Source organism: Armigeres subalbatus, chromosome 2 (genome assembly GCF_024139115.2).
Source record: "Armigeres subalbatus isolate Guangzhou_Male chromosome 2, GZ_Asu_2, whole genome shotgun sequence".
Classification (NCBI taxonomy): Eukaryota; Metazoa; Arthropoda; class Insecta; order Diptera; family Culicidae; genus Armigeres; species Armigeres subalbatus.
Window position 1 is genome coordinate 27,705,048 of NC_085140.1, and position 22,478 is coordinate 27,727,525.

At 42.5% G+C, this 22,478-nt stretch overlaps 1 protein-coding gene across 1 annotated transcript; it reads left to right on the forward strand.

The window, feature by feature from the left end:
• Positions 1–200: 200 nt before the first annotated feature.
• LOC134214171 (endoplasmic reticulum metallopeptidase 1-like) lies at positions 201–22,396 on the forward strand. Its single transcript, XM_062693590.1, has 5 exons — positions 201–264; positions 322–1,075; positions 20,347–21,006; positions 21,060–21,563; positions 21,624–22,396. The coding sequence occupies exons 1-5, from the start codon at positions 227–229 to the stop codon at positions 22,296–22,298; spliced, it is 2,631 nt and encodes an 876-aa protein (XP_062549574.1). The 5' UTR covers positions 201–226; the 3' UTR covers positions 22,299–22,396.
• Positions 22,397–22,478: the final 82 nt, after the last annotated feature.

The window sequence follows — 22,478 nt, forward strand, 5'->3', positions numbered from 1 at the left end:
CATTAGGTAAGTGAGCTGTAAGAGTGGGCAACGTTTCTGCGCTATTCTTACTCTGGAGGAGGTTTTGAATGAGGCTGGTAGCTTCAGAAAATACAATTTAATATTTTTACTACCTTGAGTGGTTGATAAGATATCGGCATTTGGTACAAACAATCCGATTACCGAATATAACGAAGCCCCCACAGCAGTTGGCAATCAACAGTCTTGTAGACAACTATCGAACGATATGTTTAAGTCTTGTCGGAAAAATCAGCAACTCAATGAGTAAGTGTGCTTCGAATTAACAGGTTATGTGAGTTAACGTGGATTTCATTTCGAAAGGGAAAGTTCTGGCGAACGAGACATAAACCAAGGTCAATCAATTTCGGTGATATGGGGATTTGTGTTGACGGTCGCCGTCGTTGGAATCTACTTCCTGGTATACCTGAACTGGATATCGCTGCCAACGGGATTGACGACCACCGATGAAGCGAGCAACCCAGGCCGTTTCATTGCTCAGGTGGCCAAAGAAAACCTTGCTGTATTGACCAGCAATGGACCACGGGTGGGCGGCAGTTCAAACAATGAAGAGTTCACAGTCAATTTTCTACACCGTACCATTAACGATATTGTTGAGGGCGCGAATTCACGACACCAATTCGAAATCGAGGTACAACGTCAGAATGGCAGTGCATTCTTCAATTTTCAAAATTACCCAATGACCAGCGTCTACCAAGGAGTGCAGAACGTTTTGGTCAAGATGACACCGGCTGGAGTTGCCGAGCCGCAGCACTATCTGATGTTGAGCTCGCACTTCGATAGCGTCCCGCAAAGTCCCGGTGCCGGCGATGACGGTACGATGACTGTAGTGATGTTGGAGATTCTGCGACAGCTTTCGAAGGATGATAGGCTGTACCAGCACGGAATTGTGTTTGTGTTCAACGGGTTTGAAGAGAATGCTCTGCAGGGAGCCCACGCTTTCATTTTGCATCCATGGTGGGATCGCGTCCGGGCGTTTATCAATATGGATGTGGCAGCCAATGGTGGGCGGGAGATTATGTTCCAAGCTGGGCCAAAGTTTTCTTTCTTGATGGAGGTGAGTAGATGAATTAGAATTACAATTTCATCTTTATTCGCTCATTCGGGGTAAAGATTTATAAAATTGAAAAACCAAGTAAACCTGTGCGCCGCCGCACCAGGCCGCCGCTGTAAAAAATGAATCGGCGCCCTGTCGTATGGAAATTGGCCACGCCTCCGAATATTTTTTACCACGTCGATGGCATTTTTACTGTTATGTCAAGATTAATGTAGCTCCTGTTGGAAATACATACTTTCAACCAAGTTTAAATGACAAAATTCTTCTTTACAATTATGCAGGATTTACTCTCACATCTAATAAAGTCTAGACCATTGGCGTGACTACAGGGGGACTAGGAGGGTTTTACCCCCTAGATTGTTTTGTTACTTTGCATAAATATTACACATAAAGATTTCTCTTAGAAACATAGAAAAAGAAAAAAGGAATTTTGAACAATTGGCTTGCGATAATAATGCTAAACACGAAAGGATATCACGCTTCTTTGATTCTCAGCGCCAGATGTCATTGCTTAAGGAAGTTGGAGTAGGAACAATGAATGCATGCTGATTCAATGCTGATTGGATAAATAATACGAGTAGCAAACTAAATGAACAAACACAATGTCTGAGATTTTGAGAGGAAGAAGAACATTCAAGTAAAATAACAATATTTTTTAAATTTTGAATAAAAAATTTGGAAAACATATTTAAGATTTACAGAGACACATAATGTTTAGGTTACCGACAAATTTCTAACAATGCTAAGTTTTCAATGGAATTTCTTAGCAAGTGATCAATCCTTCAAGATTTTTAAGTTTTACCAAAGTGTCGTTAGTTATTTTCACTAAACCGGACGTACAATCTCTTGCTTTCTAAAAGATGAATAGTATTTTTGAAAGGTTTATCAAAGGAATACTTTCGGAAATATGATATCCAAGTACAACCTATCGCATGACTCTATACATTTTGAAGACATTTATTTCTGTAGATTTGTCTGGGAAAGTGTTCTAGGGATTTCTAGGGGTTCCTGGGGGAATTTCCAGAGGAATTCCTGGGGCAGATTTTGGAGGAACATTACAGCAGGTTCCGTCAGGAATTCCTCCGGAAGTTCCGTCAGGAATTCCTCCGGAAGTTCTTCCAGGAATCCCTCCGGAAGTTCCTCCCGAAATTTCTCCGGAAGTTCTTCCATGCTTTTCTTTGGAAATTGCTCCATGATCTCCTTCCGAAGTTCCTGGAGGAACTATTCCGAACGTTCTTCCGCAGGTTCCACCAGAAATTAGTTAAGAAGTTCCTCCAAACATTCTTCGGGAAGTTTATCCAGGAATTCTTCTGAAAGTTCCTCCAAGAATGTAGGGATTCTTACAAAAGTTCAATCAAAATAATTCCAGGAATTCCTCAGGAAGTTTCTTCAAGAATTGCTTCAAATTTTTTCTCAAAAAATTCTTTTTGGAAGTTCCTCAGGGAGTTTGTCTGGAAGTTCCCCAGTGAGCTCGTACGGTAATTTTTGAATTTTTTGAATTTTTTTGAATATTTCTGAATCAATTTTTACAAATTCTCTTTGAAATTTGTTGTGCCGTCCAGGAATTCCATGAGAGCCGAAATAACGAAATTTCTTCGTGAATTCCTCTAGAAACTTATCTGCGTATTCTTCGGATTTTATGCGAATAGTCCCGTTGAATGTCCACCAGTTTTTCCTCCAGAAATTCCTTTATTACCTCAAGAACTCTGCAGAAATGTCCACTGAACTTCTTTCGAATCTCACATAGAATTTCTAAACCCAACTCCCACCCACCCCCAGGAAATATCTCCAAGATTTTTTCTAGGAATACTTATGGACATTCAATTGCAATCACTCCAGATATTTCTTTCCAGATAAACTTTTCTCCATGAAGATATTAATCGTTTTGGAATTCTTCAGAAATTCCTCTGGACATTTTCGAACAAACTCCTCTAGAAATGGAATACGCGAAAATTCCTCGGTAAATTACATATATTTGAATTTTCTCCCGCCAATTCTCACAAAAACTTTTACAAGAATTCTTTTCGAATTTCCCCCATTTTTTCCCTGATACTTCTACCCAAATTTTGCCACTGGAAATTCTTCCACAAATTCTCCTACCTTCTCTTCTTCGAGTTCCTCCAAGAGTTTCCTTGGAAATTACTTCAAGAATCCTTCTATAAATCTCTCAATAGATTCCCCAAGAAATTTCTCGTAGAATTACTTCGGAAATTTATTTTGAAATTCGCCTAAGAATTCCTTATTGTATACTCCTCCAGGAACTACTCCGATATATCCTTCCAGACGGAGTTCATGCTGGAATTTTTGTGGGAATTTTCTAAGAAGTTCTTGAAATGTACCATGAAACAAGTTTTGAAGAAGTTGCAAAAGAAATTTGTATTTTAGTATTTCTTTTGAAGTATTGCTGGTTGAAATCCTTAGAGAAATTTTAGGATAAATGGATGTAGGAATTTTCGATGACATTTTTGATTCTGTCTCCAATGGACTTCCTGGAGGAACTTCCGAAAAAAAATCCGGAAAGGGTTGTTGAAGAAATTCTTGCAGAAATTTGTGAAGGAATTCCTGGATTGAATCATTGTAGAAGTTTTTGGATGAATTTTTGAAAGATATTCAGGTGGATTTCTCGATGGGTGTCTAGAAGATATTTTCAAAGGAATTACTAAAATAATTTCAGAAGAAATTTCAAGAGAAGTTTATGAGAAATTTAAAAAAATGTATTTGTGTTTCCAAATTATATTAATTGAAATTTTGAATGGAACTCTGTAATAATTTGAGACCAAAACACCAAAGACACCAATAAGACCGATAATACAACACAGTGGCGTAGCCAGAAAATTGGTCTGGGGGGGTTTTTATGAACTTTTTTTTTAATTTGAGAGGGTTCGAAAAAAAATGTCTTGAAAATTTTGTCTCTCCCGTGGTTACGCCACTGAGACAATAATTCAATGACTTGAAAAGTAATCTCATTGTGGGGGCAGCGTTATTCAGAAATTATCCAACTATCACTTTAAAATTTAATTTGAGTTTATTTCAGGAAATGAGACTCAGCACAGGTATTTTTAACAACGCTGCATAGTAGGCATGGCCGCTTCTATGCTTGAACTACATTTATGATGTGCTTCAAACATAAATATTGACAAGAAAAGTGATAGGTGTAGTCGAATTTATCGCTTTCCAGGATTCTTTCGCGAACTGGCTGTGTATGTGTAGAGTAGACTAGACTAGACTAGAAATGAGACGCAGCCCTAGAAAAAATATGCATATGCAGAGTGTAAAATAATCGAAAATTTTTAGTGAAGTCCATTTTTCTTCATTTGTCAGTTCACTTCCGACACATTCATAGTCGGCTCTGGACAGTCAATATTCAGTTGAATATTAGTCATTGAATATTTATGCACATTTTACAAATTGATAAATTATTTGAAATCTGAACACGTTTCAAATGAGTAAAGTGATTTATCACACAGGACTGAATCCGATTTTCATCCGCGAGGCACTTTCAGCGGTAAACATCAACATAAACAATGATAATTATGTTTTTTCTGCACATAGTAAACACATTCAGTGACAGTCAAATGAATGAGTTCGTGGAGTAGTCGTCTGACTATGTCATTCTATGTTTTGAATATTCATGCGATGTTTGTCAAAATTCGGACCGAAGTTGCTTCATGAAGATGAATATTTTAAGCTCTGTGCATATGTTATAGCGAGTCAGCCCAGTGTTAGTTACAGTTGTGTGTAGGTCGCCATCCAATAATATCTGCATACTTGGAAGTAGATCGAAATGTAATATGAACTTGAGTGAAAATATGTATTTCCGACAAAATGAACCTGCCAGTAAAAATTATTTTCTAACAAAATGTACGAAACCCATTAACCTTCTGGTTTAAAAGTTTTTTAATAGCCATCGGCATGGTAAAAAATATACGGCAGCGTGGAAAATTTGCATGTGGCGGCGCGCCGATTCATTTCTGACGGCGACGGCCGGTGTGGAGCGGCGGCGCACAGGTCTAAACTCAAGAATATTTTGGAGTACCTTGAATATTTCGTATTCACGAAAATGATGCGTATATACCTATTGAATAAGATTGAGGGTATACTGACGATGAGGACATTGCGAAAGCCTTGATTAATCTGATGGATACCATGGACTGAACTCCAGAACATTTTGGAGTACCTTGAGAAAATTGGATTTGCATCACGCGTATATGCTTACTGAACCAATTTGGGGGAGTACCTATACTGACGATGAGGACATTGTTAAAGCCTTGAATGATTTAATAAACAAGATGGGCTGGACTCCAGAACGTTTTGGAGTACCATAAGCATCACGTATTCAAGAAAATAGGCTACGCATGATGCGTATGGGCTTATTGAACCAGATTGGATGTATACCGACGATGAGGACACTGCCAAAGCCTTAATTGATCCGGTAGATACCGCGGGCTGAACTCCAGAACGTTTTGGAGTACATTGAGCATCCCATATTCAAGAAAATTGAACTTGCATGATGCGTATATGCTCATTGAACCAGATTGGATGTATACTGACGATGAGGTCATTGCCAAAGCCTTGATTGATCCGGTAGATACCGTGGGCCGTGGGCCGTGGACCGTTGCTATTCAACATCGCTTTGGAAGGGGTAATACGAAGAGCAGGGATTAACACGAGTGGTAACATTTTCAATAAGTCCGTCCAGCTATTTGGTTTCGCCGACGACATAGATATTATGGCACGTAACTTTGAGAAGATGGAGGAAGCCTACATCAGACTGAAGAGGGAAGCTAAGCGGATCGGACTAGTCATCAACACGTCGAAGACGAAGTACATGATAGGAAGAGGTTCAAGAGAAGACAATGTGAGCCACCCACCGCGAGTTTGCATCGGTGGTGACGAAATCGAGGTGGTAGAAGAATTTGTGTACTTGGGCTCACTGGTGACTGCCGAAAATGACACCAGCAGAGAAATTCGGAGACGCATAGTGGCTGGAAATCGTACGTACTTTGGACTCCGCAAGACGCTCCTATTCAACATCGAACGATCGAATAGAGTTCGCCGACGTACCAAACTGACAATCTACAAAACGCTAATTAGACCGGTAGTCCTCTACGGACACGAGACCTGGACGATGCTCGTGGAGGACCAACGCGCACTTGGAGTTTTCGAAAGGAAAGTGCTGCGTACCATCTATGGTGGGGTGCAGATGGCGGACGGTACGTGGAGGAGGCGAATGAACCACGAATTGCATCAGCTGTTGGGAGAACCATCCATCGTTCACACCGCGAAAATCGGACGACTGCGATGGGCCGGGCACGTAGCCAGAACAGTAACCCGGTGAAAATGGTTCTCGACAACGATCCGACGGGCACAAGAAGGCGAGGTGCGCAGCGGGCAAGGTGGATCGATCAGGTGGAAGATGACTTGCGGACCCTCCGTAGACTGCGTGGTTGGCGACGTGTAGCCATGGACCGAGCCGAATGGAGAAGACTCTTATATACCGCACAGGCCACTTCGGCCTTAGTCTGATTAAATAAATAAATAGATACCGTGGGCCGAACTCCAGTACGTTTTGGAGTACCTTGTATTTGGGACCCAGAAAGGTGTCGAAAAACTATTGATTTTGAAAAATGACCATGACTCTAGAGTATGTATCTTGTGTGACAAATACAATGGATACACTATGCCCAGCCCCCCCCCTCATCCCGTAATGCTAGGTAGACACCTTTACGTGGTGCATTACGGAGTAAGATCTACCACACTGTGCTCTAGTTCTTACTATTCTTGTTGATACTTATGAGTGATGGTCGGAAGAGTATGGAACGACTATAATTTGCTTTTAGATGACCCATCTTTTGCTCCTTTTGGATGGAGTCAATGAAGTAAATTATAAAAACAAAACTCAATCTTAGGCTAATTTCGAAACCGACGACATGAATCTCCAAACTCCAGAGCGCTAATTAATTAGGAAACAAGCGGATACGAATTTGGTGGATCTGCTAAACCCTCTGACTAATTAGAGCTCTGTGTAAAGGTGAGATACTGAAATGCCAAACGCAATGAAATCAGATCTCTTATAAGATCATAAGAAGAAGCAAAAATATGTTTGAACTTCAGTATCGTTGCATGGTCAAAACGAATATTATCCCACTTTTTGTTGACGCCGAAACTGGTACCTCCACCTAAAGAGTTAAGTTTGAGAAATATCCGAATAAAAAACGACTACTTCATTTCTTCTCAATAGAAATGGAGCAGAATGACATGCACTAAACAAATGACACGGGTATACTACAAAAGTTCAATGTAATTGACGCAGTGGTTCATTCCGAACAAAAAAAAATGCCCAGGGTGTCGAGAAAATTTCCAACCCGAAATCGTCCTGGACCGGACCGAGAATTGAACTCACCATCTCCGGATTGGCACGCCTTTGTTCGCAAGGCTAACTGAAGACCCACATGTTGGGTACAGAACTGTCAAAACGTGCTGATTTTTCATTCGTTGACATTTCTAGACCTACATTTGAAAAGGGCTCCAAAATATATTCCTAGTAGGAATACAGTAGTTTCCTACTGATTCTTCATCTACATGGAACCACGAAACAACTCATTTTACGGTTCCTTTCACTCAAATCCACCCTTGGGTGGAAGAAGCCAAAAGTAAGTAAAATGCGAAAAAATCCGGGATAAATTTTGGCTGTTACGCCCTTTCCGAATGTTGGTTTAGATTTAGCGCCCAATCCTCGCCAGCAGCAGACAATCTTTCTTTATGGTTTATTACCTCCATTGTCGTTTTTTAGGTCGAAAAGGACAAAAGGTCGAAAGGGGCAAAAGGACAAAACGTCGAACGGGACAAAAGGCCGAAAGACGCAAAAGGTCGAAAAGAATAAAAGGTCGAAAAGGGACAAAAGGTCGAAATAGACAAAAAACTGAAACGGAGAGAATCAATATCGCACAATACAAGTTTTATTCATTTCTCATATTAACAATCTTTTGTACCTCTAATAGAACTATCTAGATATTAATAATATTGTTTCACAAAGTTACTTCTTCTTTGAAAATTGCTCATTCTTCAACTTTGATTGATGAGATGGTATTTCTGCTTGAAGTCAAATGCATCTCATAAATTCCTTTGGAAAACACCCTATCCTGATTACAAGCAAGTTGTTCTTGATTGACCTTTTATCCTTTTCGATAAGTTGTCCTTTTGCCTTTCGACCTTTTGTCATGGATTCCGTTTTGTTTTTCTCGTATACTACACGCAAACAAATATTGCAGTCGAAACTACGATTCCGAGGGTTAATTTAAGAATATGCCAACGATTTTCAGCAGATAACAAACCCGTTTGATTTTACTATGCGCGCAGTAAAAATCAACTGTGTCCCATGCGGAATGTTGTCACATGACTGAAACAGTGGTGAATTTCTCTGAAACCATGGTTAAATTTACTGAAATTTCATGGTAGTTTTTAAAACAGAGCGTAGTCTACAAAATAGTAGTTTTTACCACGGAATTTTTTCTGTGTAAGTATACGTAAAGGCTATATGATCGCTCTAAAAACACACTTTTTATAGATGTCCCGGAGACCCATAGTGTTATATACCGATCGACTCAGTGCGACGAATTGAAGTGATGTGTGTGTGTGTTTTTTTATAGAGGGATGAAGGCAAATCTATATACGGACACCTGAAATTATCACTCAGAGAATGGGGTTAACGCGTTAGGTAGAAAGCCGAACCGCCGGACCCACTAAACCCACCCAAGTAATAGAAGGTTACTTGAGTTACCCTCTCCCCCAATATCCTGAACCCTCCGGGACTACCTTCCAGTATTACTTCTAAGGGATAGGCAGTACTAAATGTACTCCTCCCAAAATGGCACGTTTCACGGCGCATCTCTTCGATGTTCTATTTACTTCTGAGCTGTTTGCCTCCTTTGTTTGTACCTGTAAGCACACGAAAGTCTTGAGCCCTTTATCTTTTCCTCGTGCTATTCAGCATCATCTCCTTTTCGAGCCATTTAGCTCCCAGCTTGGTCGCACTCTACTCAGATAATCCCCGGCGGCGGATCTATGCTACTCCAACGGGAAGTCTCCCTGAGGTGGAAGCTCCACGGAAACCGTCGACCCGCAACCGTGGAAGACATCAACACTACTAATACACCTGGTCAGCAAGTCCTATGCACTTTCTCACGTCAACGGGTTACCGGACGAGTACCGAAGTCGATCCAAAGATTCCGGGCCTTCAACGAAACCGGCCCTTCAATGCGTCGCGATCTACTCGGCCTAGTCCCTGGCGATGGATCTGGCATACACTGACGAAAAAAACCCGGCAGCGGAATCTCCCCCGGATCTGTTCTCCCTTGTCTTGAGCCATTCAGCTCCCAGCCTGATATAGGTCTAATCATAGTCTTTTAACTACATTCTCGTGCCATTCATCACCATTTCTTTTATCGATGAGTCATTTAACTCCCAGTTCGGTCGCGGACTACTCAGAGTTCCCCGGCGAAGGATTTTCCCTAGAAACCGACGACCCGCTTCCGTGGAAGGCTGTTGCGTGGACTGAACTATTCTTAACACCTAATTTGTCTTCTCCAATCTTCAGTCCTTTCTCACTTCAGCGAGTGACCGGTCGAGTGCCGAAGTCTATCCAGAGATTCCGGGTGGGGCATAACGTCCGGTTCAATGGCGCCTCGACGACCCGAAACCGTTACTCTTACGCGTCTACTCGGTTTAGTCCCCGACGGTGTATCTAGCTTACACTGACGCACCTCCCCGGCGGCGAAAGTTATTCTGAGATTGATAATTAATAACCTTGAGCCATTAAGCTCCCAGCTCAGTCGCGAACTACTCGAATAGTCCCCGGCGGCGGATCTATCCTTTTCTGACAAGAAGTTCTCCGACGGTGGAACCTCCCCAGTTACCGATTGTATCACTCTCTCCCTATCTTCAAGTGGTCGCTGTCGCTGTCGAATCGTTCTTTCTTTAGTCCCGTCTTCAAGTTCTTTGCAACTCCGTAAGAATGTGCGATACTACATTTTTGACGACATTCCAAGTGGCTTCTTCGCGACACATCTCACCGACTATGTTCTCCGCGCTCAAAGCTAATATTTCTCTTCGTATGGTCTCGAACCTAGGGCATTCGAATAGGACGTGTTCAGGCGTTTCCTCCGCATCCTCGCACACATGGTGGCAGCATGGTGAACGTGCGTGACCAAAGCGATGTAGATACTTCCTAAAACATCCGTGTCCCGACCGGAACTACGTCAGATGAAAATCTATTTCGCCGTGCTTTCAGTTTACCCAACTCGTCATGTTTGGAATGAGGCCTTTGTCCGAGTTATCCCACTCATGTTGCCATTTGGCCATTGATTCTATTCTCACTGTTTTCCTCACACCTCTAATGTCCCTTCTATGGTAGCACTCAATATCCTCACCCAGCATTATGCCGACAGGAATCATCCCGGCGATCACACATACTGCCTCCGACGATATAGTCCTATATAGCCGATAGCGACTCTCACAGCCATGAACCGATACACGCTTTTTAGCTTTGCCTGGTTACGCTTGGTTTTGAGTGCATTACCCCACGCGGGGACACCGTACCTCAGGATGGATAATGATACGCTCGCCAAAAGCCGCCTTCTACTACTCCTCGGACCCCTAACATTTGGCATGATTCGGGCTAACGCTGTGGTTGCCTTCGCAGCCTTCGCACAGGCATAGTCAACGTGGCTATTATAATTTAACCGATCGTCTATCATCACCTCCAGGTGTTTCAGTGAACGCTGAGACCGAATTACGTGCCCTTCGACAGAAATTTCCAACCTCTATGCGGCTTTGCAGTTACTCATCAACACAACCTCTGTTTTGTGGTGGGTCAATTGTAAACTGACACTAGCCATCCAGTTTTCGATTAAATCGATCGTTTCATTTCATTCCACCCACCAGCATTTCCACCTCCTCTAGATTCTCACCCGTTATAGACAAGACAACGTCATCGGCAAATCCAATGATCACGACTCCTTTGGGCAGCTTCAGCGTTAGTATTCCATTGTACATCGCATTCCAAAGAATGGGTATTTTTTTAAACTTTATTAACCCGTTTCGGTCTGACCTAGAAATCAATATTGAAATAACCCGTGTAGGCTCATTTTTCGTCCGATTGCCATGAAATTTTCAGGGAAGAAGCGTTATCATGTCTATTTTTTGGTACATGACTTGATTTGATGGTGCCAGTCTGGCCGGATTTATTAAGGGGGGGTCCTGGGTCAGATGCAGTCAAAAACGGGTCATTTTTTTAAAACCATTGATAAATGAACGAAAGTGACCAGAATGCTGATGCAAACGTAGTCAATCATCATTGACCAGCATCAGAAGTTAGTTTTGATACATTTGAATCACCAGGACATGGTTCCGGATGTTCCGGGAACCTGGTTCCCTGGGGTATCCCTGGGGCAGTGGACACTTTTCAAGTGGACACAACCCAGTCTTGCGACATATCAAACTTCATGGTTTTGGAAGAGAATCCTAATAGATGAGTTTTTGGGAGGTTTTGGACACATTGGCCACATCCGGAAGTGTTCCCGGGATCCTGGTTCCCTCAAGAAAGTGGACAAATCTCGATTAGCACCGAAACCCATCTTGCGACATATCAAACTCCATGATTTTGGAATACAAGCTCAATAGATGAGTTTTTGAGAGGTTTTGGACACAATGGCCACGTTCGGTAGTGTTCGCGGGAACCTGGTTCCCTCAAGAAAGTGGACAAATCTCGATTAGCACCGAAACCCATCTTGCGACATATCAAACTCCATGATTTTGAAATGCAAGCTCAATAGATGAGTTTTTGAGAGGTTTTGGACACAGTGGCCACGTTTGGAAGTGTTCCCGGGAGCCTCTCAGGGAAGTGTACAAATTTTGATTAGCACCGAAACCCATCTTGCGACATATCAAACTCCATGATTTTGAAACACACGCACAACACATGATTTTTTGAGAGGTTTTGGACACATTGGCCACATCCGGAAGTGTTCCCAGGAACCTGGTTCCCTCAAGGAAGTGGACAAATTTCGATTCCTCAGGGGACCGGACAAACTTCGATTAGCACCGAAATCTTGCGGCATGTCAAACTCCATGATTTTAAAAGACAAGCAGAATACATGAATTTTTGAGAGATTTTGGACACATTGGTCACGTCCGGAAGTGTTCCCGGGAACCTGGTTCCCTCAAGAAAATGGACATATCTTGCCTAGCACCAAAACCCATCTTGCGATATATCAAACTCCATGATTTTGAAAGACAAGCTCAAAAGATGAGTTTTTGAGAAATTTTGGACACATTGGCCACGTTCGGAAGTGTTCCCTGGAGCCTGGTTCCCTCAGGGGAGCGGACAAATTTCGATAACCACCGAAACCCATCTTGCGACACATCAAACTCCATGATTTTTAAAGACAACCTCAATAGATGGGTTTTTGAGAGATTTTGGACACATTGGCCACGCCCGGAAGTGTTCCCGGGAGCCTGGTTTCCTCAGGGAAGCGAACAAATTTCGATTAGCGCCGGAACCCATCTTGCGGTATGCCAAACTCCATGACTTTGAAAGACAAGCTCAATAAATGAGTTTCTGAGAGGTTTTGGACACATTGGCCACGTTCGGAAGTGTTCCCGTGACCTTGTTCCGTCAGAGAAGTGGACAAATTTTGATTAGCACCGAAACCCATCTTGCGACATATCAAACTCCATGATTTTGAAATACACGCACAACACATGATTTTTTGAGAGGTTTTGGTTGGACACATTGGCCTCGTCCGTAATGGTTCCCGGGAGCCTGGTTCCCGCAGGGAAGCGGACAAATTTCGATTAGCACCGAAACCCATCTTGCGACATGTCAAACTTCATGATTTTGAAAGACAAAATGAATACATGAATTTTTTTTTTGAGATTTTGGACACATTGGCCACGACTGGAAGTGTTCTTGGGAACCTGGTTCCCTCAAGGAAGTAAACAAATTTAGATTAGTACCGAAACTCATCTTGTGACGTAACAAACTCCATGATTTTGATAGTCAAGCAAAATAATGAAGTTTGATATGTCGTAAGATGGGTTTTGGAGCCAATCGAAATTTGACCGCTTCGCTGAGAGAACCAGGCTCCCGGGAACACTCCCGGACGTGGCCAGTGTGTCCAAAATCATTCAAAAATTCATGTATTATGCTTGTCTTTCAAAATCATGGAGTCTGACATGTCCCAAAATATGTTTCGGTGCTAATCGAAATTTATCCAGTCCCCTGAGGCAATCAGGCTCCCGGGAACACTTCCGGATGTGGCCAATGTGTCCAAAATCTCTCAAAAACTCATCTATTGAGCTTGTCTTTCAAAATCATGGAGTTTGATGGGTCGCAAGATGGGTTTCGGTGCTAATCAAAATTTGTCCACTTTCCTGAGGGAACCAGGCTCCCGGGAACACTTTCGGACGTGATCAACCTGTCCAAAATTCCTCAAAAAATCATGTATTGTGCTTGTTTTTCAAAATCATGGAGTTTGATGTATCGCAAGATGGGTTTGGGTGCTAGGCAAGATTTGTCCACTTTCTTGGCGGAACCAATTTTCCGGGAACACTTCCGGACGTGGCCAATGTGTCCAAAATCTCTCAAAAACTCAACTATTGAGCTTGTCTTTCAAAATCATGGAGTTTGATATGTCGCAAGATGGGTTTCGGTGCTAATCGAAATTTATCCGCTTCCCTGAGGGAACCAGGCTCTCGGGAACACTTAAGGACGAGGCCAATGTGTCCAAAACCACTCAAAAAATCATGTGTTGTGCGTGTCTTTCAAAATCATGGAGTTTGCTATGTCGCAAGATGGGTTTCGGTGCTAATCAAAATTTGTCCACTTCCCTGAGGGAACCAGGCTCCCGGAAACACTTCCGAACGTGGCCACTGTGTCCATAACCTCTTAAAAATTCATCTATTGAGCTTGTATTTCAAAATCATGGAGTTTGATATGCCACAAGATGGGTTTCGGTGCTAATCGAAATTTGACCGCTTCCCTGAGGGAACCAGGCTCTCGGGAACACTTACGGACGAGGCCAATGTGTCCAAAACCTCTCAAAAAATCATGTGTTGTGCGTGTGTTTCAAAATCATGGAGTTTGATATGTCGCAAGATGGGTTTCGGTGCTAATCGAAATTTGTCCGCTTCCCTGAGGGAACCAGGCTCTCGGGAACACTTACGGACGAGGCCAATGTGTCCAAAACCTCTAAAAAAATCATGTGTTGTGCGTGTGTTTCAAAATCATGGAGTTTGATATGTCGCAAGATGGGTTTCGGTGCTAATCAAAATTTGTCCACTTCCCTGAGGGAACCAGGTTCCCGCGAACACTTCCGAACGTGGCCACTGTGTCCAAAACCTCTCAAAAACTCATCTATTGAGCTTGTATTCCAAAATCATGGAGTTTGATATGTCGCAAGATGGGTTTCGGTGCTAATCGAGATTTGTCCACTTTCTTGAGGGAACCAGGTTCCCGGGAACACTTCCGAACGTGGCCAATGTGTCCAAAACCTCTCAAAAACTCATCTATTGAGCTTGTCTTTCAAAATCATGGAGTTTGATATGTCGCAAGATGGGTTTCGGTGCTAATCGAAATTTGTCCACTTCCTTGAGGGAACCAGGTTCCCGGGAACACTTCCGGATGTGGCCAATGTGTCCAAAACCTCCCAAAAACTCATCTATTAGGATTCTCTTCCAAAACCATGAAGTTTGATATGTCGCAAGACTGGGTTTTGTTCACTTGAAAAGTGTCCACCACCCCAGGGATACCCCAGGGAACCAAGTTCCCGGAACATCCGGAACCATGTCCTGGTGATTCAAATGTATCAAAACTAACTTCTGATGCTGGTCAATGATGATTGACCACGTTTGCATCAGCATTCTGGTCACTTTCGTTCATTTATCAATGGTTTTAAAAAAATGACCCGTTTTCGACTGCATCTGACCCAGGACCACCCCCTTAATAAATCCGGCCGGATTGGCACCATGGTCAAATCAAGTCATGTACCAAAAAAATAGACATGATAACGCTTCTTCCCTGAAAATTTCATGGCAATCGGACGAAAAATGAGCCTACACGGGTTATTTCAATTTTGATTTCTAGGTCAGACCGAAACGGGTTAAAAAAACACATTAACAAAGTTTTTAAAAAATCGATCCTGATCCTGAAACCTGATCGACCTTTGCCCGATGTTTGTTTCGTAAGTCAGGACACGATTCTCGAAATAGCTTTTCAAAATCCTGCAAAAGTACGCCGGGACACGCATACTATGCAGTGCTACGGCGTGGCCTTCCAGCTAGCGCTGTTGAACGCGTTTTTAACATCGATTGTTACGACAGCACAGTACCGACCACCTCTCCTTTTTTTTGCTAAGAAGCCATCTCGGCCCTCCGAATGACCACCGTCCACCGTCGATGTACCCTTCCTTAATCCGAACTGCATATTCGATAGACCACGCTCAGTAGGGTGGCTCAAATTAGTATGGGAAAAACTTTTTTCAATTTTTTTGATGGGCCGCCCTCCTATTCGGTTCTATTTAATTCCCTGATGCTCTGGATAAAATTTCAGCCAAATTGGCCAACGTTTGGGCGGTGCTAAACTCGTTGGAAGTTTATATGGTAAAATGTATGCAGAAACATCCAAAAACAGTAAATTGCAGCTGGACTACACAACTTACGATGAAGAACTATGGTACTCATTCAGATCTTGTAGAATTAAATACAGAATGTTATGCTGAAAACCGCGAGAAGATTAGAGTTTGCCCGGCTAAGTTATTATCATTTCTCTGAAGTGGGGTTTGAGAAATTTTCGTTTCTTTTACCTTTGAAAAGAAATAAATTCACCCCTACAACACTCCAGTAAAATGCTAATATCTTTGCCTAATAAACTCTAATCTTCTCGCGGTTTTCAGCATAACATTCTGTATTAATTTCTACAAGAACTGAATGAGTATCATGGTTCTTGATCGTAAATTGTGCCTTTCAACAGCAAATCACTATTTTTGGATGTTTCTGCATACATTTTTCCATATAAACTTCCAACGAGTTTAGCACCGCCCAAACGTTGACCGATTTGGCTGAAATTTTGTCCAGAGCATCAGGGCATCAAATAGAACCGAATAAGAGGGCGGCCAATCAAAAAAATTGAAAAAGTGTTTTTTGAGCCACCCTAACGCTCACCTTCTGTGTACTTTGAGAGCCTGTTGAGAATAAGCCGTTCCAAGAGTTTTCCGAGGGTGTCCAACAAGCAAATGGGCCTGTACGATGTTGGATCCCGGTTTTCCTGGTTTTGGCAATAACACCAGCTTCTGTATCTTCCATCTATCTGGAAAATTGCCTTCTGCCAGGCATTGTGTATGTGTCTGCGCGCACCCACGCACGAAAATGTAGCCAAAGTGTCACTCATTTTTCGGGCATTTATCCTTAACCGATTTGCTCACAACAAGTTGCATTCAACGCAGACTTCTATCCCATTGTTTCCTATTGAAAATTGGCCGGATCGGACTATGGGATCGGAAGTTATGGCCAAAATACTTTTTTTTTACGGAATAATCGCGTAAAAAAGTGTCACTCATTTTTCGGGCACTTATCCTGAACCGATTTGCTTGTAATAAGTTGCATTCGACGCAGACTTCTGTCCTATAGTGTCCTATCGAAAATGGGCAAAATCGGACTATGGGCTCAAAAGAAATGACCAAAATACTATTTGTTATAATGCACGAGACCGCGTTTTAATTATTCGTTCCAATAATTAGTCATTAATAATTAGTTGTCGCCGTCGCGGCGATGAAATCGATTAGGTCTGGGTGAGCATTTAGTACTTTCCCATTTAATTCCACCACTTTACCACAGGAACTAACCTGGGACTAAACAAATGACCTCCTGCTTATAATTATTAAACTCTTCTTAATTCTGAAAAGTCAAATCTATATTTCAAGAAAAACGATTGATAAATTATGGTCGAATTTATAAGGGTATGCGATAACACACTTTTCCCCAACGAAACGAAACGAGACGAAATTTAAAATGTCTATGTTGATTCGGATCGAATCGAAACGAAATATGAATTTACTTTGGAAACTTCGAAACGAAACGAAATCAAGGTTCATTTGATTCGAAATTTTTCGAAACGAAACGAAATTTTAATTTTTTTTCCGCGGAATTTTGATTAAATTGGTTTTACATTACTTACGCAATTCGGATTTCACTTTTTCAAATTCAAATAACTGTTTTACCATATACAGACGTGGTCGACTTGCGGTTAGCGGCAGCACAATCTTATATACAATCAGCTCGACGAACTGAGCTATTGTCTGTGTGTCCTTGGCATATGAGAACAGCTGTTATGGTCAGTATGAGCTAAAAGCAATCATAAGTAAAGAACTTTCAGCAATTTTAATGATCTTTCAACCCGTTCTGGTTTTTTTTTTTTGCAAATTTCATGCGAAGATCTAGAAATGTCCACAAATCTTTAATGTTCCTTACATACTGTGCAAATAGTCAAAGAAGAGCTTAGCTTGATTAACTGTACACATCTTAGTTGCTAATCATGATTGGACGAGAAACAACAAATATGCACAGCTCACCAATTCAATAATATTCTTGGGATACAAAAAAGTTATTCTTATTGTACACTTGCTTCGGAGTTTCCAATTCATGACCAATAACGCTGCTGGTCACGTCCTTACAGTCAATTTACCCTCTTGAAAGGAGGATTCCGATCCTCTTGAAAGGAGGCTTCCGAACCTCTTGAAAGGAGGCTTCCGAGCCTCTTGAAAGGAGGCTTCCGAACCTCTTGAAAGGAGGCTTCCGAGCCTCTTGAAAGGAGGCTTCCGAGCCTCTTGAAAGGAGGCTTCCGAGCCTATTGAAAGGAGGCTTCCGAGCCTCTTGAAAGGAGGCTTCTGAGCCTCTTGAAAGGAGGCTTCTGAGCCTCTTGAAAGGAGGCTTCTGAGCCTCTTGAAGGGAGGCCTCTTGAAGGAGGCTTCGAGGCCTCTTGAAAGGAGGCTTCCAGGCCTCTTGAAAGGAGGCTTCCGAGCCTCTTGAAAGGAGGCTTCTGAGCCTCTTGAAAGGAGGCTTCCGAGCCTCTTGAAAGGAGGCTGAGGCCTCTTGAAGGAGGCTCTGAGGCCTCTTGAAAGGAGGCTCTGAGCCTCTTGAAAGGAGGCTTCCAGAGCCTCTTGAAGGAGGCCTGAGGCCTCTTGAAAGGAGGCTTCTGAGCCTCTTGAAAGGAGGCTTCCGGGCCTCTTGAAAGGAGGCTCTGAGCCTCTTGAAAGGAGGCTCTGAGGCCTCTTGAAGGAGGCTTGAGGCCTCTTGAAAGGAGGCTTCTGAGCCTCTTGAAAGGAGGCTTCTGAGCCTCTTGAAGGAGGCTTCAGGCCTCTTGAAAGGAGGCTTCCGGGCCTCTTGAAAGGAGGCTTCTGCGCCTCTTGAAAGGAGGCTTCCGAGCCTCTTGAAAGGAGGCTTCCGAGCCTCTTGAAAGGAGGCTTCCGAGCCTCTTGAAAGGAGGCTTCCGAGCCTCTTGAAAGGAGGCTTCCGAGCCTCTTGAAAGGAGGTTTCCGAGCCTCTTGAAAGGAGATTTCCGAGCCTCTTGAAAGGAGGCTTCCGAGCCTTTTAAAAGAAGGAGAAAAGAAAAAAAGGAAGTTACAGAAGAAAGCTTAAAAGAAGAGTTCCGGGCATCTAGAAAGGAGGATTCCAACCCTCTTTAGAGTAGGCTTCCGAGCCTTTTAAAATGAGGCTGTCGAACCTGTTCAAAAAGCCCTTCCCTTGCCCCTTGAAGAGATCCGAGGCTTAAGAAGTAGAAAAAAAAGGAATCTTCCAGAAAAACAGCTTTGCTTCCGGGCCTCTTAAAAGAAAGTGTTTGAACCTCTTGAAATGATGCTTCCGTGTCACTTGAAAGGAGGCTTCCGAGCTGCTTGGCTTCCGAGAAGCCTAGGCTTCCGAGAAGCGTAGAAGGATGCTTCCAATTCTCTTGCAACAAAGCAACTGAGCTTTTCGGGAAAAAGTCTTCATGTCTTTCAAATGGAGGCTTTCGAATCTATAGACTCTAGATTTTAGTTAAGAATCATATTCTTGGCATATTATTCAACATTATGTTTTGACCCGGAAGATTGCATAGAAGTTTTTTTTAAATTTGTTCATTCGAGGTTTTGCCCTTTTGATCTTTTGTCCCACATCTCTTCATCCATTGTACTGGTTGTGGAGGACAGGATTCAAAAGGTCATGATTTACTGATCGCCATGCATAGGGTAAGGGAGGTATTTTGGACCACCAGTTCGACGTCTCATATTTTGGACCACTGAGAGCAAATTCCTCTTCGTTCAAAATAAGAGCCCCCTAAGGGTGGTCCAAAACATATCCTTTACCCTATTATGTACAAGAGAAAGTTTAGAAATAAAAAAAATACATAGCTTTATCAATAAGTTTGGATTAAAATTGTAATTCATCCGCCATTAAGCATTTCGTCCGAGGTACCCCTGGGCCCGGCGAAAGTAACCCCAGCGGTACATGTACTCCAGGTGCAAACATGTACAAATTTCTGCTACGCGAGGTGGATTTTTTTTCACTTCGCGTTCACCCGGACTAGCTGCCGTCCCATAACCAGCAGCAACACGATAGATTCCGCATTCATATTGTACAAATAGTAAAAAATCTCACAAAATATAAATTTGAAACTTGGAAATACTGAAGACGTTTTATAGAAAAAAAAAACATACGTATTTGTCAACTAAGAATAGGGTTATGTAGTATTATTAGAAAAAATTGTATAAACTAAATTCAAAACTTTAACAACAACAACAAACAACTTAACGATTTTGCTCAGCGGCGCTGCCAAAATTTTTAATAATATGAAGAATGGTTTAAGTTTAAATTTGTTTCGAAATTCCGCGGAATTCCGTTAAATTTCGTTAGAAGCTAGTTTTTTCTAGCGAAATTTTTGTAATTTTACGAAACGAAACGAAATCAAGAAATGCGATTTCGCCATGCTAAAATTCCGCGAAATTCCGCGGAATTTCGTTTCGAACCACCTGAAACGAAATTTTTCGAAATACCGCATATGCTTACGAATTTACAAAAACAAGCTCATTCATTTCTATAATTATTGTAATTCTTGTTCACTAAAATTTGAAGGCAATGGATTACTAGTCCAGGAATCAACTATTCTTAATCTTTTCGCGTAAAACATATTCTTTGATGTCAGCATTGAATTTTCATTCGCAAGCGATTAACATTGATTCCAGTATTACAGAGACCACGTTCCGCATCCATTTTGTACGGCAGTCGCCGAGGAGCTGTTCCAAGCGGACCTGGTGCCATCGGAAACGGATTTCTACGTTTATACAAAAATGGGCGACCGGCCGGGGATGGACTTTGCTCATTCTACCTGGGGTTACCTCTACCATACGCAGTACGACGCGCTGAACACCATCCCACTGGAGACGCTCCAACACACCGGGGACAATGTTCTGGCTTTGGTTCGGGGACTGGCGAACGCTCCGGAGCTGAGCGACATCGATAATTATGAAGGTTCCAAAGCAGTATTCTTCGATTTTTTAAATTGGTTTCTGATTTACTACCCGGACTGGGCCGGTATTGTGATCAACTCGGTCATGGCGGCTCTGGGACTGGGATTGATTTTTGGATCATTTGCGATCATTGCATCGGACGCAGGAGTGAGCTATGGAAGGGTGGTTGCCCAGTTCTTTATCAACTTCGGAGTTCAGCTGCTGTCGATTGCGCTTGGAGCTGGATTTTCTATACTGATGGCGGTTATTATGAACGCGGCTGGTGGTGCTATGTCTTGGTTCACTGAATGCTGGCTGATCTTTGGATTGTATATAGTTCCGTTCCTTATGTGCATGGTTCTTGGACCGATGCTGTTAATTCGCTTCTATAAAATCGTAAGTATGAAACATGTTCCTTTTGTTCGAAAACTGAATATCAATCATTTTAGGACGATATCACTCTCCAAGCACGAATCAATTTGTTCATGTTTGCACAACAGTTGATATTCGTGTTAATATTAATTGTAATGACAGCCATGACTATTCGTTCTGCTTACGTCTTCGCAATCGCTGTGATCTTCTTCAACGCTTCAACGATCGTCAACATGATCATTCGATTCCGCAGTTCGTATTGGATCTACATTCACCTTATTGGGCAGATAATCCCGATTGCATACTACAGCAGTTTTTCATTGACTGTGTTCAGTACTTTCATTCCGATGCAAAATCGAGGAAACGCAGAGTCTAATCCTGAGTTTTTAATTGCACTGTTTGCCATAATAGTAATCTTGATGATCAGTAGTTTTCTCACTCCACTTGTTGCAATGATGCGGAAACCAATTATCTACTTCGGCACTTTAGCTATATTCTGGATAATCACAATCATCTTCTCCGTAACCCCAATTGGTTTCCCGTACCGAGCAGAGACATCCCCTCAACGATATTATGTATTCGTAAGTATCATGTGCGTATGACAAATTGTTTAACAACTCATCATCCCTCCTTTCAAACAGCATATCGAACGTAACTTCCACCATCCAAATGGAACTATGCGTCACTCGGACACTCACTTTTACATCCACCCGCAAGACGTGCACACCCCCGGTTACATCATGGACGTCGTCCCTGAGATGAGTCGCGCCACTCAGCTAGGCGATGAATGTGAACGGGAACTCTATTGTGGTATTCCCTTCTACCAAAGTACACATCACGCTCGCCGGAACGTGGCTTGGTGGCTACCGGCAAACACTAACCCTACCTTCCCGACTCCAATCAAACTGGAGTATCTTAGCATAACCAACGTTTCACCCAACACAACTCGATACGATTTCTCCGTCGAAGGACCAGACCACATGAGCTTTTACATTTCACCAATTCAACCGAACAAACTGCAAGAGTGGAGCTTCAGCGAAGAGGTTCCGCGCAGTGGTTATCCCTGGAACGGGCAGGACGTACACTTCATCAACTATGTGTATGGAATTGACAGCTCACCACACCATTTCTGGGTTTTAATCGAACATGCGTCAGACAAACCGTACGATGAGCTAACGTTCCACCTGAACATCGTCGGTCAGTACATGCACCACGAGCAATATCGAACGGACGAATTCCAACAATTCGTTGATAATTTCCCTGACTTTGCACACGTAGTGGCCTATCCGAGCTATCTGGAAAGCTGGCTGTTCTAAGATAAGAACCACCCAGTATCGACAACCATACAACCGTAAACTGGCAATAAAGTATTCGTGGAGCTATTTAAGATAAGATATTTTTGAGCTCTGTGATTTGTTTTCTGTAGATTGGCCTCTTGATTGAGTTTATCACAGCCCTCGGGCAAATGATATCGCCCCAAAAGCTTTACAACAGCG

Coding starts and splice junctions, on each gene's coding strand:
- LOC134214171 (XM_062693590.1), top strand. CDS start 227: ATGTTTAAGTCTTGTCGGAAAAATCAGCAACTCAATGA. Junction 265..321: donor AAAAATCAGCAACTCAATGA/GTAAGTGTGCTT, acceptor TCATTTCGAAAG/GGAAAGTTCTGGCGAACGAG. Junction 21,007..21,059: donor TAATTCGCTTCTATAAAATC/GTAAGTATGAAA, acceptor CAATCATTTTAG/GACGATATCACTCTCCAAGC.